At 47.2% G+C, this 19,130-nt stretch overlaps 1 protein-coding gene across 2 annotated transcripts in view; it reads left to right on the top strand.

Moving 5' to 3' along the window:
* Positions 1 to 19,130, top strand: part of LOC119972243 (tyrosine-protein phosphatase non-receptor type 2-like) — a 108,903-nt gene that overhangs the window by 10,918 nt on the left and 78,855 nt on the right. For both annotated transcript variants that reach the window (XM_038808636.1, XM_038808637.1), the window contains exon 2: positions 2,583 to 2,673. In XM_038808636.1, the coding sequence (XP_038664564.1) occupies positions 2,583 to 2,673 (91 nt within the window). The remainder of the gene's footprint in view (positions 1 to 2,582; positions 2,674 to 19,130) is intronic.

Below are 19,130 nucleotides of genomic sequence, written 5' to 3'. Positions count from 1 at the left end.
TAATGTGATTGAAGTGGACAAATCCCCAGGGCCTGATAATCTGCATCCCACAGGACTTGAGGAAGTGGCCCAAGACATAGTGGATCTATTGGTCATTTTCCAAAATTCTTTGGACTCTGGAATGGTTCCTCCAGATTGGCGAATAGCTAATATAATCCCACTATTCAAAAAGGGAGGTAGAGTGAAAACAGGACCTATAGACCAGTGAGCCTAATATCAGCAGCAAGGAAGTTGCGAGAGTCCATTATCAAGGATTTCATAGCGCAGCATTTGGAAAGCAGTAGTGTAATCAGATAAAGTCAGCATGGATTTACAAAAGAAAATCATCCTTGACAAACCTACTACAATTCTTTGAAGATGTAACTAGTAGAGTTGACCAGGGAGAACCAATGAATGTGGTTTATATAGACTTTTAGAAGGCATTCAACAAGCTCTCACATAGCAGATTGCTAGGTGAAGTTAAAACGCATGGGATTCCGGGTCGTGTCTTAAGATGAATAGAAAGCTAGTTAGCAAACGGGAATTAGAAAGATGGAATAAATGGGTCTTTTTCCGATTGGCAGGCAGTGACGAGTGGAGTGCCACAGTGATCTGTGCTGGGACCCCAACTGTTCACGTTATATTAATGATTTGGACACGCGATCTCCAAATTTGCAGATGATACAAAGTTGGGTGTGAGGGTTAACTGTGAGGGAAGAGGATGCAGAGATGCTTCAGTGGGATTTGAACAGGCTGAGTAAGTGGACATATGCATGGCAGATGTAGTATAGTGTGGATAAATGTGAGGTTATCCACTTTTTGGTAGCAAAAATAGGAAGGCAGATTATTATTTGAATGGGTGTAAATTGAGCGAGGAGGATACTCCATGAGGCCTTGGTATCCTTGTGCGTCAGTCACTGAAAGTAAACGCGCAGGTACAGCAGGCAGTAAAGAAGGCAAATGTATGTTGGCATCCATAGCGATAGGATTTAAGTATAAGAATAGGGATGTTTCACTGCAATTGTAAAAGGCATTGATGAGGCCACACCTGGAGTATTGTGTACAGTTTTGGTGTCCTTGTTTGAGGAAGCATGTTCTTGCTATGGGGGGAGTGTGGCAAAGGTTTACCAGGCTAATTCCTGGGAATGTGGGACCGTCATTAGGGTTATATTCATTGGAGTTTAGAAGAATGAGAGGGGATCTCTTAGAAACTTACAATTTCTAATAGGATTAGACAGAGTAGATTCAAAAAGAATGCTCCCGATGGTGGGGGAGTCCAGAACTAGGAGTCATAGTTTGACGATAAGGGGTAAACCTTTTAGGACTGAGGTGAGGAGAAATTTCTTCACCTAGAGAGCGGTAAATCTGTGAAGTTCACTGCCATAAAGATGTTGAGGCCAAAATATAGTGTAATTTCAAGAAGGAATTAGACATAGCTCTTGGAGCTGAAGGAATCCAGTGATATGGGGGGAAAGTCGGGATCAGGATATTGACCTTGATGATCAGCCATGATAATGAATAGCGGAGTAGGCTCGAACAGCCTCCTCCTGCTTTTATTTTCTATGTATGTTTCTATGTATTAAAGGGATTTTCAAAATTTGTTCTTCGGTGCAATTGTTGCAGGCAAAGCCAGCATTTGTTGTCTGTCCATCCCTTTGTTGCACTCAAAGGTGGTGGTGTGATGCTTTGTTGAACTGCCGTAGTCGACCTGGTGTAGGTGCACCAATAGTGCTGTTAGGGAGGGAGTTCCAAGATTTTGACTCCGTGATATTGAAGGAATGGTTCTAAAGTTTCACGGCAAGATGATGTGTGACTTGGAGGGAAATAGTTGGGTGGTTGTGGTTCCTGTCTAATCCTGTAAAAAATTTGTACATTTATATGAGATCCCCTCTCACTCTTCTAAACGGCAATGAATATAATCCTAACTGACTTAGTCTCCCCTCATATGACAGACCCGCTTTTCCAGGAATCGGCCTGGTAAACCTTTGCCGCACTCCCTCCATAGCAAGAACATCCTTCCTCAAGTGGCTGCTGCTTTTGTTCTTCTAGGTGTGGGAGAATGCAAGTTTGGAAAGTGCTTACAAGAGCACTGAAAAACTTTCCTCTGATATGGTATTCGAGCACAAGAGGAAATAATTGAAATTAGAACGTGGTCATTGAGGAGTGAAATCAGAATACATTCTTTCATAAAACGCACAATGAAAATGCAGAATTTCCTTATATACAGCACCTGCCAACTCTCCCAAAAAAACAATACTGATGCTGGGTTAGTTGAGATTTTCAAAAGAGGATGATGGATTTTAGTTGAGTAAGGGTGTGAAGCGATTTAGAACAAAGTGGTGATAGAAGAAAGCTAAACGGCAATAGTTCAGTTGTGTTTTTTGCATCCTGAAAACAGCTGAAATATCCTAAAGTTTCTCTGATGTTTATGTGACATTGATACCTGGTTTGAGTAAGCTTATTTTTTCTGCCAACTTACCATTTTTGATGTATTCATTCTCACAGACTAATCAGGGAAATGTATGGCTGTTTCGTTTTGGTTTGGGTGCGCCTTGCTTATTGTCTGCCTATGTTAATGTAGATTCCTTTTTATTTGATGGCAGGAAATTCGAAATGAATCTGAAGACTTCCCATACAAAGTAGCCAAATTTCCAGAAAACCGGGTTCGAAACAGATACAGAGATGTCAGCCCTTGTAAGTAGAATGTTGCAGATGTTGTGCTCTGTAAACTCCACGTGTCTTGTATCCATGGAGGCAGTTACATGTTTCAGACACATTGGTGACATTAACAATGAAGTTACTTGTTGAGGGTGGTAGGATCCAGAGTCAAGCCAGGCTGGGGACTTGCAATTTTTGGGGTTGCAGTGGAGCCGGGAGTGCAGGAGGCGAAAGAGGCCGGTGTTCTGGCCTTTGCGTCCCTAGTAGCCCGGCGGAGGATCTTGCTTCAATGGAAGGATGCGAGGCCCCCAAGCGTGGAGGCCTGGATCAATGATATGGCGGGGTTCATCAAATTGGAGAAGGTGAAATTTGCCCTGAGGGGATCAGTACAGGGGTTCTTTAGGCGGTGGCAGCCTTTCCTGGACTTCCTGGCAGAACGGTGGGAAAATAGGCCGGCAGCAGCAGCAACCCGGGAGGGAGAGGAAGGGAGGGGGGGGGGGGGGGGGGTTTGTTTCGGGGAAGGGAGAAATGTGTATATGTGCTTATTGAATATGCCGGGTGTTTATATATTTCTTCTTTTTGTAGTTACTGGGGGGGGGGTTTGGTTTTGGGGGGTTAGTGTGTTTTTCTTTTTGTTGTTGTTAATACTGTTTTCTTGTTCTTATTTTCAGTTTTTGATATGTTTTTGAAAATCTCAATAAAAATTATTTTTTTAAAAACCAATGAAGTTACTGTGAAAATCCCCCAGTCGCCACATTCTGCCACCTGTTTGGGGACACAGAGGGAGAATTCAGAATGTCCAAATGACCTAACGGCATGTCTTTCAGTGCTACCCACTGCTACCGTGCCGCCCATCAATTCAGAACCACTCTAAACTTGTACATTTATTTTTTGTACATTTATTTTTCTCAATGCAAGTTTTTGATGGAAATCACCTATGTCTACTTGTCACACCATAATTGCATCCAGATGGGCTTTGACATTGGCAGAAAAGTGTCATTACAAGGCGATAAATTGAAAACTGTCTCTGTCACCCTAACTGTGAATATTGGAATTTATCATGCAACAGCGACTGCTGCAGTTCAAGAAGGCAACTCGCCACCACCTTCTGAAGGGCAACTGGGGATGGGTAATAACTGGGGATGGGTAATGGCCTAACCAGCGATGTCCACATCCCGCAAATGAATTTAAAAAAGACTTTAAGTCAATGCAAAGCATTTTAGGAATTACCGGTTGATTCTTTTTTTTCCAAACACTCTTGCCTCTGACTTAAAAGGGAATGGGTCTAAAGATTCGATGGGTCGAAAGATTCGATGAAGAGACTGCGAGTGTTTTTTTCTTAAAAACATTTTATTGAGGTATTTTTGGTATTGTAACAACAACTAAATAAACAATGTACATGAAACTATAAACATAGTGAAAAAGCTGTCTCCCTTCCTTACAGGTCCCACCTTTTATTAACCCCCTACTCTAAACTAATCTAACCCCGCCCCCCCCCCCCTTCAGACGATTAATTTTCCGCGAAGGAGTCGACGAACGGTTGCCACCTCCGGGCGAACCCGAACAGTGACCCTCTCAAAGCAAACTTGATTTTCTCCAAACAGAGAAAGCTAGCCATGTCCGATAGCCATGTCTCTGACTTCGGGGGCTTCGAGTCCCTCCAAGCTAATAGTATCCATCTCCGGGCTACCAGGGAAGCAAAGGCTAGAACATCTGCCTCTTTTTCCTCCTGGAAATCCCGCGTCTTCCGACACCCCAAAAATCATCACCTCTGGACTCAGTGCCACCCTTGTTTTTAACACCGTGGACATGACATCTGCAAACCCCTGCCAAAATTCCCTAAGCTTTGGGCAGATCCAGAACATGTGGACATGGTTCACTAGTCCTCCCGCACATTTTGCACACCTGTCTTCCACCCCAAAGAATCTGCTCATCCGGGCCACTGTCATGTGAGCCTGATGTACGACCTTGAATTGTATCAGGCTGAGCCTGGCACATGTTGCGGAAGCGTTGACTCTACTCAATGCGTCCGCCCATAAACTGCGATTGTTTTTACTCAGGCCTGATGTGCCCTCTCAAGTGGATGTGAAATATTACAGGATGCCATTTGAATATGAGCAAAAGAGTTTTCCAAGGGTGACGTCAAATGGTGCCAAACCAGCACCATCAAAGAAAAATTATTGGGTCATTTATCTCATTACTGTTTGTGGGATCCTTCTTTGCATAAATTGGCTATGATTATTGTCCACATTACACATGTTAAACTTCAAATGCACTTTGGCTGTAAAGAACCTTGGGATGTCCCAGGCATCGTTTAAATGAAAGTTTGTCATTTCACTTGGATACACTTGACTCCACAATGTGTTGCTGGTCTAATTAGTTCATGTCAGCAGATTATTCTACTGTGGGGGTTGCATCCTCGTCCTGAGTGTTTAAGTTGAGGTTTATCCAACAGCAGTCACTGCACAGGTTTATACGGTTAAACACTGTTATTGTTTACACACCTAAAAATAATTCTGATCTGTCTGGGCATGAGAATTAGAAAGTAGCTAGTGTGGAACACGTCAGTTCTGTGTAAATTCCACAACTGTCTGCTGGTTGTTATTCAATTTGAATGTGAAAGTACTTCAGCTGTTTCCAGAAAATGATGATTTATTTTAAAGATTAATTGTCCTGGAACAGAACCCTCAGTTATTATCTCGTCAGCCGTGATCAATCTTTTCCTTGGAGTTGCATCAGAGTGTGTTATACCTATAAGGTTAAAGTTGAGGTTGTAATTTATTCATGAACTCATGATACCTAAACAATATCGAGTGAACCATGAGCAGCTTTTGATGTATGCTGCAGCCTTGAAACTATACTACTTTGTAAGTATTGGGGAAACCAGGGGATCTTGAAGCCTTATAATAGGGTCTTGATCTGTGGCTACAGCAGCTTGGCATTGACAACCCGCAACCGCATTTTATAACCTTGATTTGCGGTACCTGTGGCATAACCTGCCTCTTGTGGCTTGCTCTCTTCAGCCGTCGGCAAAAGTGCACCATAGGAAGCTACCCCATCCCCAAAGGATTTAATTTGCTGTAGGTCCACTTTAAGCAGATGGTAGGAACAAAGAACAATACAGCACAGGAACAGGCCCTTCGGCCCTCCAAGCCTGTACCGGTCATGATACCACCCTAGGCCAATATAGAAATATAAAGATAATCTTTGTTGTCACTTTATTTTAAGTAGGCTTACATTAACACTGCAATGAAGTTACTTGAAAGGCCCCTAGTTGCCACACTCCAGCGCCTGTTCAGGTACACAGAGGGAGAATTCAGAATGTCCAATTATCTAACAGCACGTCTTTCGGGACTTGTAGGAGGAAACTGGAGCACCCGGAGGAAACCCACGCAGACACTGGGAGAACATGCAGACTCCACACGGATAGTGATCCAAGCCGGGAATCAAACCTGGGATCCTGGAGCTGTGAAGCAACAGTGGTGACCACTGTGCAACATGGATAGGATGATGGCGCTGATAATGGGGCTTAAGGAAAGTCTCAATGTCTGAATAAGGGAGATGTATGCCGTGGGTGTAATTAAGGCATGTCCTTAGACTTGGGAATATTGTGGAGGGTTCTAGAATTGTTGTCAGGAGAGTTAAGGTGTTAGGAACTAGAGCGTGGGAAGATAATTCTTTGGAAAGGAGCTACTGGTGTTTAGTACCAGGGAGGGGGTTGTGGGATATGACTAACCATGATCTTGTAGTATTGGGCGTTACCAGAATCTGGCAGTACTATGGGAAAGCAAGGCCCAGCAGCCTAATTTGTATTGTTAGTGGACTAGTAACCCTGTGACCCAATGTAATGCTCTGGGGGTCCGGGTTCAAATCCCACACCGCCAGATATTGAAATTTGAATTCAATAAAAAGCGGGAATATGAAGTCTAATGATGACTTTGAAAATTATATCAATTATCATAAAAACCCATCTGACTTTCGAATGTCCTTTTAAAGGAAATCTGCCATCCTTATTTGGTCTGGCCTACGTGCAACTGCAGAGAGCAGTAATGTGGTTGACTCCTCAATGCTCTCTGAAATGGCCTAGCAAGCCACTCTGGATAATGAGGAATAGGCAACAAATGCTGACCCAGCCAGCCATGCACTCATCCCATGAACGATTTAAAAATAAAAATTCCATCGAGAAGTGACTTAAGTGTTCAAAAACCCATTATTTGCATAAGCCTCAGAGTGGTTCAGCAAAGATTTTCTTCTACTGAATTTTCAACACAAACATAGTGACGTTGGTAAAAATGAAGTCTAGTATTAAATTCTAGCTGTTTTCTTTTTTAACCAAAGAACAAAGAAACCTGATTTGGTTTTAATCACAGATGTCTGCAAAGTTTCTAATGAAAAATAGCATGATGAATTTCGATCAGAGAATCCCAACAGTACAGAAGGAGGCCATTTGGCCCATTGAGTCTTCACCGACCCTCTGAAAAGAGCACCCTATCTAGTCCCACTGCCCTGCACACTAAGGAGCAGTTTAGCATGGCCAATCCACCTAACTTGACCACCTTTGGACTGTGGGAGGCAACCGGCAGAATCCTTCGCAGACATGGGGAGAATGTGCAAACTCCCCACAGACAGTCACTGAAGAACAGAATTGAACCCGGTGCCTGGCGTGGTGAGGCAGCAGTGCCTGCCACTGTGCCGCCTCACTTAATGTCAGAATTTGCTACAGTTAACCATGCTGAATTCAACCTCCCAGTGTAGTTTGAAGCTTTTTGAGGAGAATAAAAAGCAAAGGAGTTCTGGAATTCTCATGGCAGGGGAGTACACCCTCTACCCTGCACTGATGAACAGGTTTGAGTGCACAGAAATTTGCACAGAATGCACAAATGTGGTTCACTTTTAAAAAGTAAATTTAGAGTACCAATTCATTTTTTCCAATTAGGGGACAATTTAGCCATTTGGCCCATCTTGTCCATGCCAGCCAGAGGACACCTACGTGCCCTTTCTAATCCTACCTTCTTGCACCTGGCCCATAATCCTGAGGGTTATAGCACTTGAGGTGCAGACCCAGATACTTCTTTAAAAGTTTAGGGTCTCTGCCTCCACCACCAACTCGGGCAATGAATTCCAGACACCCACTACCCTCTGCATAAAAAATTTCTTCCTCATGTCCCCGTTACACCTTCTGCCACTTATCTTGAATCTAAGTCCCTGGTTCTAGAAATCTCCGCCAAAGGAAACTATTTTATCCTGTCCACTCTATCTCTTCCCCTCATAATCATTTACACCTCATTAAACCATCCCTTAGCCTTCTTTGTTCCAAGGAAAATAACTCCAACCTATCCAATCTCTCCTCGTAGCTACATTTTTCTAGCTCTGGCAGCATTCTTGTAAACCTCCTCTGCACTCTCTCCAGAGCAATTATGACGTTCCTGTAATGTGGTGACCAGAACTGCACACATTACTCCAGTTATAACCTCAGCAGTGTTTTATACAATTTTAACATTATATCCTTCCTTTTACATTCTATACCTCGGTCAGTGAAGGGAAGCATTTCTTATGCCTTCTTTACAGTCTTGTCTACTTGAACTGCAGCCTTTAGGGACCTGTGTACTTGTACACCAAGATCTCTCACTTCATCTACCCTTCTCTGTATTAAAACCTGTCTGCCACCATACCACCCACTCCACCAACCCATCTATATCATTTTGGAGATTATAGCTATCCTCCACACTATCCACTGCTCAGCCAATCTTTGTGTTGTCTGCAAATTTCCCAATCATGCCGCCAGGTTCACATCATTAATATATAATACAAACAGTCAGGGTCCCAACACCCAAGTCCTGTCGAACAACATTTGAAACAACTTTCCATTCATAAGGGTATCTATCGGAAATTACCCTTTGTTTCCTGTTACTAAGCCAACTTTTTAACCTGTTTACCACTGGATTTATGCCACGGTTTATCCTGTGACCCATAGGCTTTTACTTTTTTGACCAGTCTGTCATGTGAGTGTCAAATGCCTTGATAGAATCTGTACACAACATCCCCTGCACTACCTTCATCAACCCTTCTTGTCACTTCTTCAAAGAATTCGCTCAAATTTGTGAGGCAAGATCTTCTTTTAATAAATCCTTGCTGACCATCCCTGAATAATAGTCCATGCCTTTCTACGTGACAGTTAATCCTATCTCTCCGGATTGATTTTACGAATTTACCCACTGACATAACACTAACTGGCCTATAATTGTTTGGCATTTCCTTTGATCCCTTTTTAAACAATGGAATTACGTTTGCATTTCTCCAGTCCTCTGGTACCTCCCCTGTATCTCGTGAGGATTGGAAAATCACCCTCACGAGCATCTGCTATCTCCTCCCTAACCTCCTTCAGCCTCAAACACTCAATCTGACCGTGGCGGTCTGGCCGTGGCAACCTATCAACTTTCAAGGATTCAGTGGCAGCCCTGATGTTTCCGATGCGCTGAGGCCTTGAAGTAAAAACCTTTGTAAAGGTTTTAACGGGACACAAAGAACAAGCCAGTGGGTTTCAGTGTGAGTAGGTTTTTGCTAAGCAAGTGCTGTCAGATAGCACTATTGATAACTCCTCCATCACTTAACTGATGATCAAGAGTGGGCTGATGGAATTGTCTGGGTTGCATTTATCCTGTATTTTGTGCACAGGATATATACTTGAGCAACTTTCCACATAAAGGGAGGTAGAAGGGGCCTATTTTCTGGGGAACAACGGGCATGAGTTTAGATTCTGCACAAAACTTTCCTTTGATGAACTTGAGAATTGGGAAGATTAGAACAGGAGGTGGCTATTTGGCTTTTCAATCTGCTGCACCATTCAATAAGATCATGGCTCATTTTGTGGTGGTGGTCTCGGCTGCACTTTCCTATCCTGCCCCATCACGTTTGACTTCATTGCCTCTCAAAAATATGTCTAACTCTGCCCTAAATAAATTGAAAGACCCAGCTTCTGTTACTTTCTGGGACAGTGAGTTGCACACAACAACCCTTTGGGAAAACTTTGTCTTAAAAGGGAGACCTGGAGAAAAAGGTTCTCCTCACTTCTGTCTTAAAAGGTAGACTCTTAACTCTTAAATTGTGTCCCACAACAGGAAACGTCCTCCAGATATCCAGCCTATCACGTCCTGACAGGCTCTTGTATGTTTCAGCATGATCTCTTTTCTAACTTCCATGGTATACATCTAACCTGTTCAACCATTCTATATATATATATATATATATATATAAGTTCCTCTAGATCCGCACTGAATGTTGCTTTGTCAAAAAAAAATCTTTTTGGTTTAGTTAAATACGACTTTCCTTTTGCAATGAAGATTCAAGCCACTGCATCTGGTATTTATTGCCGGCAGGATGCATGCCAACAGTCTTGGGGACTTGTCAGTCTTCAGATCTACTAATTTTCCTCACGTCCTTTCCCTGGTGATTAGTGATTGAATTCCGTTCATCCCTCCCTATCACCTCTTGATTTTCAAGAATCTTTGGGAAGGTGAAGACAGACACTCAATACCTGTTCAGCGCCTCTGTCATTTCTTTGTTTTCTAATATCAATTTGTCCGACTCTAGATAGAGGCCAACACTGGCTTCAGTTACTCTTTTCAGTTACATATTGAGGCTGGATGCACCAATAAAGAACAAAGAACATTACAGCACAGGAACAGGCCCTTTGCCCCACCACGCCGGTGTAGATCCACATTCCTTATTTAGACCTACTACTTATTGCCCAAACGAGGCAGAGGTATTGGTCGAGGATGATGTGGTTAACTGTGCAAGAGGCAAAGAGAAATTCAGGAGGAATAATGCACTGTATCTTAAACATTGCTAATGTACCTGCCTCCGCCACCTCCACTGACAACTCGTTCCAGGCACCCACCATCTTCTGTGTGAAAGATTTTTCCCACACATCTGCCCTAAACTTTCCCCCTCTTACCTAAGCCCCCTTGTAATTGAATCTTCCACACTGGCAAAAGCTTCTGACTATTCACCCTCTGGTATGTAGAGTTTCTTTTAATTCTGCTTTCCAAGAAATCAAGGCCATCTTTTCTGTTCCCCATTGGAAGAACTGCTCTTGTTTGCCACAAGGTGATTGATTGCCACAAGGTGATTGATTGATTGTATCAGTTCTGGAGGAAATTACGGCTCAGCCAGGACTCTGTCAGGCAGATCCGCAAGAAGAGGTGGGAGCTAGCTGTTGGTGTCATCCATATACATGTGGAAGATGAGTCCCATGTCTGTGGATGATGCTAAAAAGAGACAATATATAGATGAGAGACAGGAGGTGACCGGAATTAATCCCTGCCTTGTTTGGTTGGGTGGCAGAGAAGCCTTCGGTGGCAATCAGTTAGGTAAAAATTGACCGACACAAGGGTGATGTTAACAAAGCAGAGGTATTGGTTGAGGATGATGTGGTTAACTGTGCATGAGGCAAAGAGAAATTCAGGAGGAATGATGCACTGTGATCACAGATGCAGTGAGTGTCATTTGTAAATTTGGTTAGGGTGTTTTGCTTCTGCAGGAGAGGACTAAACATGATGTGGGCTTGAAACATAGTTCTGATGAGATGAAGATGGGTTTGGATTTGGATTCTGGACCTTTGGAGCAAAAGGGGACTTTGGAGGTGGGATGATAATTGGTAAGGATAGAAATGTCAAACAAGATTGGGTTTTTTTGAGCTGGAGTAGGTTGACAACACCTTTGAAAGGGAAGGTGCTGGTTGATGTGGAGGGGAAGTCCTTCTAATGGGCTAGACTGAAGAGAAATCAGTTTAACAGGGATGAAGTTAAGGAAAGAGCAATTGAGTCTCAGATCTGATCAACTTGGGCGGCATTTAGAGAGAAACTATAGAGAGCAGAGAGTTTGAGGACTGGGATGGAGACCTGGAGAAATTTGGCTTTGCAGGGAAGGGAGAAATAGGAGAAGAAACTGAGTTGGTAGCCTTTATCTTTGTGATCGAAAAGTCCATGTGCCTCTGATAATTCTTAAAAGGTGAGATTGGAGGGGCAGGGGAGAATAACATGAGAAGGTAGTTAATAAATAAATCCAAGGTTATCTTTGCCTTTCAGGATGACCATATTGGGTAGTTAAAAATGAGACAGATGAAGCCGTGGAAAGCTCGCATTTCACTGTAAGGCTTGTTTCCATTGAATTAATTCGCATTTAAAGCGTAAAACTGCTGTTACCATGAAAGGGACTTTCCACTGTGGTTCACAGTAGTTGAAAAGAACAGAGTAATGAAAGTAATGACGACTTCACTTAACAAAAGAGGCAGCTAAGGTTTGTGCTTCACTTTTCTTGATCAACTCCACCCTCAAATGCTCCATTCCGTTGTACCTTATGACTAGCACAAATTTCTATCTGTTGGATTCTCCTTTCTCAAGCTCGTGATTCAATAGTTGTACACTGCGCTTGCACCATTTCATTAATGCTGTAAGTTCATTGGTTTGTCATTATGTTTTACCGTTGAGTCATTTTTAGATTCTTGTTGTCTGCTAAATACCTCCTTGAAGAAATCCAAGAAAACATAAAAATTGAAGGAGGTGCGTGGTACTTGCCCAGACTGGTTTGACTTGACTACTGGAACGATTCCCAAACAATGGGATGCCCCAGACGGAAGATCCAAAAACAAAATTCACCTAAACCTAGAGCCATGTGCCTGGGCTTGTCACGTTTGATGGTATAACACTGGGTGATGTCAACTTTCAGATGTGTGGGATATGTTCCAGTGGAAACTCTGATGTAGATTGTGACAGGTCTTTTTTTGTTTGTTCCTGCTTTCTCTGCACTGTCACTTTGTGCCTGGTACAACAAAACGAGGAAGTTGATTTGCTTCTGAGATGTTTCCTTGTGCCTGGTACAACAAAACGAGGAAGTTGATTTGCTTCTGAGATGTTTCTTTGTGCCTGGTACAACAAAACGAGGAAGTTGATTTGCCTCTGAGATGTTTGTCTGGGCCAATCATGATGAAGATTGTTCTCTGCCTTGCCCCCACCCTTGGAAGATGTTGGATTATTCAGTTGACAGCACCTTTTTGGATGGTTATATCTGGTGACATTAGGGAAGATGCATGGCATTGGTTTCCTTTTGTCCTTTTTCGTTTGGAGGATCTACCTGCTCAGTATTTGGATCCTCAATCTGGGGCTATCTGTTGGAGAATTCCATTCAGAATGGAACATTGAGGAAAGGTCGGGGGACATGTAAATAGCGACCCACAAGCACCATTTCAGAAATGCAGATACGAGGCATAGACATACTGAGGGGCTGTGGTGGGGAAATGCAAAATTGGCAGGTACAGAAAGAAAATTGCCGGTGAGATAGGGGAGGAAGCGTGTTGAGAGATTGGTCTTGACTGACCAGCCAACAAAGATGGAGCACATTGCAGAGTGAAATACAAGCAGATACACATACGAAAGGCTGATCATGACCAGCGTTAAGTTTAAACTTTGCAAGTGCTTTGCTACGTAGCAACCGAGAATGTGCCGTACAAACGACAAATGGGCTGCTCACAAACAATCCAGAGGAACGCTGCAGTGCAGCAAATGGGTCACGGGATTTAGAGGAACGTTGATCATGACAAATGCTGGTAATGGACATGATTGTAGAGGTAATTCAAGATACAGAGGCTAAGATTGGAGCCAAAAAGAAGCAAGTGAATGGATAGTAGTACTTTCACAATACTGGTATACCATAATATGACAAAGAAGATCGAAATTCATATTCCTTAAAACAAATAGGCAAGAGATTTATTAATTCATCACCAACCTCTGGCGACAGCAAAAAGATTTTCTTTAATGGCAAATTTGGAAAAAGAACTGCATTGTAACACACCTTCTGTAATGTAACATTCACTGTTCTCCAGTGACTTTCAAGCACGCACAATTTTTCTAAAGACCTCTATGCTGATAGAATCCCCTATGGAACCATAAAATAAACTGTATAACCGGCTTCCGGTTGAGGCTATGCGGAGCTAAGCCGCACGTTCGGCAGTTCCCGCTATTTAGGGACTTTTGGGCCGTTTCGAGGGCCCCAAACGGTGCTGTTTCTACGCACCCCGGTGGGGGAAGGTGCCTGGAAGAACTTGCCCCACACTATATGGTGCTCACCCGGAGTGGGAAGAAGAAAAAGGCTGCAGTAACTCCCCCAAAAAAATGGGGGAAGAAAAACAAAATGGCGGCCGGCACTCCTGCTATTTAGGGACTTTTGGGCCGTTTTGAGGGCCCCAAACGGCGCTGTTTCTACGCATCCTGGTGGGGGAAGGTGCCTGGAAGAACTTGCCCCACATTATATGGTGAAAAAGGCTGCAGTAACGCCCCCAAAAAAACGGGCGAAGAAAAACAAAATGGCGTCCGGCGCTCCCGCTATTTAAGGACTTTTGGGCCGTTTTGAGGGCCCCAAACGGTGCTGTTGCTACGTATCCCGGTGGGGGAAGGTGCCTGGAAGAACTTGCCCCACACTATATGGTGAAAAAGGCTGCAGTAACTCCCCCAAAAAAACGGGAGAAGAAAAACAAAATGGCGGCCGGCGCAACACCCGAGGACTGGTGGAAGAGGGCGCAGGAGCAACAGGCCTGGATCCTACGTTGTTTTGCTGAGCTGAAGGCTGACCTGCTGGACTCCATGAATGCAACTACGACCAAGCTGCTTGGGACCCAGGCGGCACAGGAGGAGTCTATTCGGGAGTTGCAGCGGCAGGCCGTTGAAAGAGAGGAGGAGGCCGTGGTCCTCATTGGGAAAGTGGAGTTGCACGAGGCACTTCATAAAAAGTGGCAGGACCGCTTGGAGGAGCTGGACGTTCGCACGAGGCGAAAGAATCTGAGGATCCTGGGCCTGGCGGAGGGGCTGGAGGGGTCGGATCTCCCGGCGTATGTGACCACGATGTTGAGCTCATTGATGAGAGCGGGGTCCTTCCATTTGCCCCTGGAGCTCGAGGGAGCGCACAGAGTGATGGCCAGGAGGCCCAAGGCAGGTGAGCCCCCGAGGGCGGTGCTGGTGCGGTTCCACCGATTCAGTGACCGGGAGTGTGTGCTGCGCTGGGCCAAGAAAGAGAGGAGCAGTAAATGGGAGAATTTGGTAGTGAGGATCTACCAGGACTGGAGTGCGGAGGTGGCTAAGCGGCGGGCCGGGTTCAACCGGACGAAGGCGGTGCTTCATGCTAAGCAGGTCAGGTTTGGAATGCTGCAGCCTGCGCGCCTGTGGGTGCCATACAAGGACCGGCACCATTACTTCGAGTCCCCGGAGGAGGCATGGGCCTTTGTACAGGCGGAGAAGCTGGACTCGAACTAGGGCCTGGGGACATACTTTGGCCGGCGTTGTTTCCGCTGTGGCTGTTTTAGAACATAGAACATAGAACAGTACAGCACAGAACAGGCCCTTCGGCCCTCAATGTTGTGCCGAGCCATGATCACCCTACTCAAACCCACGTATCCACCCTATACCCGTAACCCAACAACCCCCCCCCTTAACCTTACTTTAATTAGGACACTACGGGCAATTTAGCATGGCCAATCCACCTAACCCGCACATCTTTGGACTGTGGGAGGAAACCGGAGCACCTGGAGGAAACCCACGCACACGGGGAGGGCGTGCAGACTCCACACAGACAGTGACCCAGCCGGGAATCGAACCTGGGACCCTGGAGCTGTGAAGCATTTATGCTAACCACCATGCTACCCTGCTGCCCCTTTTGTTCCAACTGTTTTAACTTTTTGAACTTCGACATGTGTGTTATGTATGCTGGTTTTCTGTTTGCTCTGGTTACGGGTGGGTTTGTTTGTTGGGCATGGTTGTGGGTTAGGTGGGGAGTGTTGGGGGTTTGTGTTCTATATGTTCTCTTCTGTACGGGGCTGGGGATTGAGGGGAAACTGGATTTTGGGGAACTGCGTCAGAAGGGTGGGGTGTGGCAGTGTGAAAGCGTGGGCTTTCCTCTGGTTTCCCGCGCTGCGGGGCGGGGGGTGGAGCTTGCGGTGGGGGCGGGGCCTCTACGGGTCTTTTTTCCCATGCTGCAGCAATGCCAAGGAGGTGTGGCAAGAGGGGGATGACCCCAAGCCGGGAGGGGATAGGTTTTGGCGGGAGCTGCCGGGGTCAGCAGAAGTCAGCTGACTCACGGAAGTACCATGGAGGGTGCGTCGCGGCTAGGAGGGGTCCTAGCCTGGGGGAGGGATACCGGGTTGCTGCTGGAATGACTAGGAAGGAGCCGATGGGGGCCGGGGGGGGGGGGGGGGGGAAGAGGAGAGGTGCTATCGCCATGGGGAACGGGTCGAGCGGGGTGTGCTGGCCTGGGGCGAACATCTGCCAAGCTATGGCTAGTCGGCGGGGGAGGGGGGGCGGGTTGCCCTCTGATCCGGCTGATTACCTGGAACGTGAGGGGGCTGAATGGGCCGGTTAAGAGAACTAGGGTGTTCTCCTATCTAAGGGGGTTGAAGGCGGACGTGGCTATGCTCCAGGAGACCCACCTGAAGGTGGCGGACCAGGTCCGTCTGAGGAAGGGGTGGGTGGGGCAGGTTTATCATTCAGGATTGGACGCGAAGAACCGGGGGGTGGCGATTCTAGTGGGGAAGAGGGTGGCGTTTGAGGCGGCTGAGGTGGTGTCGGACAAGGAGGGCAGATATATTATGCTGAGGGGTAGGCTGTAGGGAGAGAAGGTGGTGCTGGTGAACGTATATGCCACGAATTGGGATGATGCTGGCTTCATGAGGCGATTGTTGGGCCGCATCCCGGACCTGGAGGCAGGGGGCCTGATCATGGGGGGAGACTTTAACACAGTGCTGGATCCCACACTGGACCGGTCCAGTTCAAGGACGGGTAGGAGACCGGCGGCGGCCAAAGTACTGAGGGGATACATGGACCAGATGGGAGGGGTGGATCCCTGGAGGTTTGGGAGACCGAGAGCGCGGGAGTATTCCTTTTTCTCTCACGTCCATAGGGTTTATTCCCGGATAGACTTTTTTGTCCTGAGCAGGGGATTGATCCCGAGGGTGCAGGATGCCGAGTATTCGGCCATAGCGATTTCGGACCATGCCCCGCACTGGGTTGATCTGGAGATGGGGGAGGCACGGGACCAGCGCCCACTCTGGCGCCTGGATGTGGGGATGCTGGCGGAGGAGGAGGTGTGTAAGAGGGTTCGGAGAAGCATTGAGGGGTATCTGGATACCAATGATACAGGGGGGGGGTCCAGGTGGGGATGGTCTGGGAGGCTCTGAAAGCAGTGATCCGGGGGGAGCTGGTCTCCAGCCGGGCCCACAGGGAAAGGAGGGAGAGGAAGGAGAGGGAGAGACTGGCGGGAGAGCTTCTGGAGGTGGACAGGAGATATGCGGAGGCACCGGAGGAGGGGCTGCTGGGAGAACGGCGCAGGTTGCAGGCCAATTTTGACTTGTTGACCACCAGAAAGGCGGAGACACAGTGGAGGAGCGCGCAGGGCGCAGTATATGAGTATGGAGAGAAGGCGAGCAGGATGTTGGCGCATCAGCTCCGTAGGCGAGATGCGGCTAGGGAAATTGGGGGAGTGAAGGATGGGGGTAGAAATGTAGTGCAGAAGGGGACAGAAGTAAACGGGGTCTTTAGGGACTTTTACGAGTGATTGTACCGGTCGGAACCTCCGAGGGGGAGAGAGGGGATGGAGAGCTTCCGAGGGTTCAAGAGAGGCTGGTAGAGGGGCTGGGGTTGCTGATAGAGTTGGAGGAGCTAGTCAGGGGGATCGGGCAAATGCAGTCAGGTAAGGCCCCGGGGCTGGACGGGTTCCCGGCAGAATTTTACAATGAGGCGTGGGAGGGGGGGGGGGCTTTGCCCCCGACGATGTCGCGGGCACTGATCTCTTTGATCCTAAAACGGGATAAGGACGCCTTGCAGTGCGGATCATATAGGCCTATCTCGCTCCTTAACGTAGACGCTAATTTGCTGGCGAAGATCCTGGCTACCAGGATAGAGGATTGTGTGCCAGAGGTAATTCATGAAGATCAGACAGGATTTGTCAAGGGGCGGCAGCTCAACACGAATGTGCGGCGACTGCTAAATGTTATCATGATGCCGGCAGTGGAGGGGGAGGCGGAGATAGTGGTGGCGCTGGATGCAGAGAAAGCGTTTGATAGAGTTGAGTGGGGGTACCTGTGGGAGGTGCTGGAGAGGTTTGGATTTGGGGAGGGATTCATCAAATGGGTGAGGCTGCTTTACGCGGCGCCGATGGCGAGTGTAGTCACAAATGGAAGGAGATCGGAGTATTTTAGGCTTTATCGTGGGACCAGGTGTCCCCTGTCCCCCCTGCTCTTTGCACTGGCGATTGAACCGCTGGCCATGGCGTTGAGGGAGTCAGGGAAGTGGAGGGGTCTGGGGTGGGGAGGAGCACCGGGTATCGCTGTATGCGGATGACCTGCTGTTATATGTGGCGGACCCAGAGGGGGGAATGCCGGGGGTGATGGAGCTGTTAGCGGAATTTGGGGGCTTCTCGGGCTATAAGCTGAACTTAGGAAAGAGCGAGGTATTTGTAGTGCACCCGGGAGATCAGGAGGAGGGAATTGGGAGGCTCCCCTTCAGGAGGGCAGTGAAGAGTTTCAGGTACCTGGGGGTGCAGGTGGCCAGGAGATGGGGGGCTCTTCATAAGCTTAACTTCACCAGACTAGTGGAACAGATGGAGGAGGAATTTAAAAGGTGGGACATGGTGCCGCTATCGCTGGCGGGCAGAGTGCAATCCGTCAAAATGACTGTTCTCCCGAGGTTCTTGTTCCTCTTCCAGTGCTTGCCCATCTTTATCCCTTGGGCCTTTTTTAAAAGGGTGACCAGCAGCATCATGGGATTTGTTTGGACGCATGGCACCCCGAGGGTGAAGAGGGTCTTCTTGGAGCGGAGTAGAGATGGGGGGGGGCTGGCGTTGCCCAACCTCTCGGGGTACTACTGGGCGGCCAACGTGTCGATGGTGAGTAAGTGGGTGATGGAGGGGGAGGGGGCAGCATGGAAACGGATGGAGAGAGCGTCCTGTGGGGATACAAGCCTGGGGGCCCTGGTAACGGCGCCGTGGCCGCTCCCTCCCACGAGGTATACCATGAGTCCGGTGGTGGCGGCTATCCTCAAGATTTGGGGGCAGTGGAGGTGACATAGGGGAGAAGTTGGGGGCTCGATGGAGGCTCCGTTAAGGGGGAACCATAGGTTCGTCCCGGGGAACATGGATGGGGGATTTCAGGGATGGTATAGAGCGGGCATTAGACAGCTGAGGGACCTGTTTATCGACGGAAGGTTTGCGAGCCTGGGGGAGTTGGAGGAGAAATTTGGGCTCCCGCCGGGAAACATGTTTAGATATCTGCAGGTAAAGGCATTTGCTAGACGGCAGGTGGAGGGATTCCCTGCGCTCCCCGCGAGGGGGGGTGAGTGACAGGGTGCTCTCGGGGGTCTGGGTCGGGGAGGGGAAGATATCTGATATCTACAAGCTTATGCAGGAGGTGGAAGAGGCGTTAGTAGAGGAGCTGAAAACGGGGAGGGGGAACAGAT

This window comes from Scyliorhinus canicula, chromosome 10 (genome assembly GCF_902713615.1).
Source record: "Scyliorhinus canicula chromosome 10, sScyCan1.1, whole genome shotgun sequence".
Lineage (NCBI taxonomy): Eukaryota > Metazoa > Chordata > Chondrichthyes > Carcharhiniformes > Scyliorhinidae > Scyliorhinus > Scyliorhinus canicula.
The sequence above is the reverse complement of the archived record's forward strand: the minus strand, read 5'-3'. Positions and strand labels throughout refer to the sequence as shown.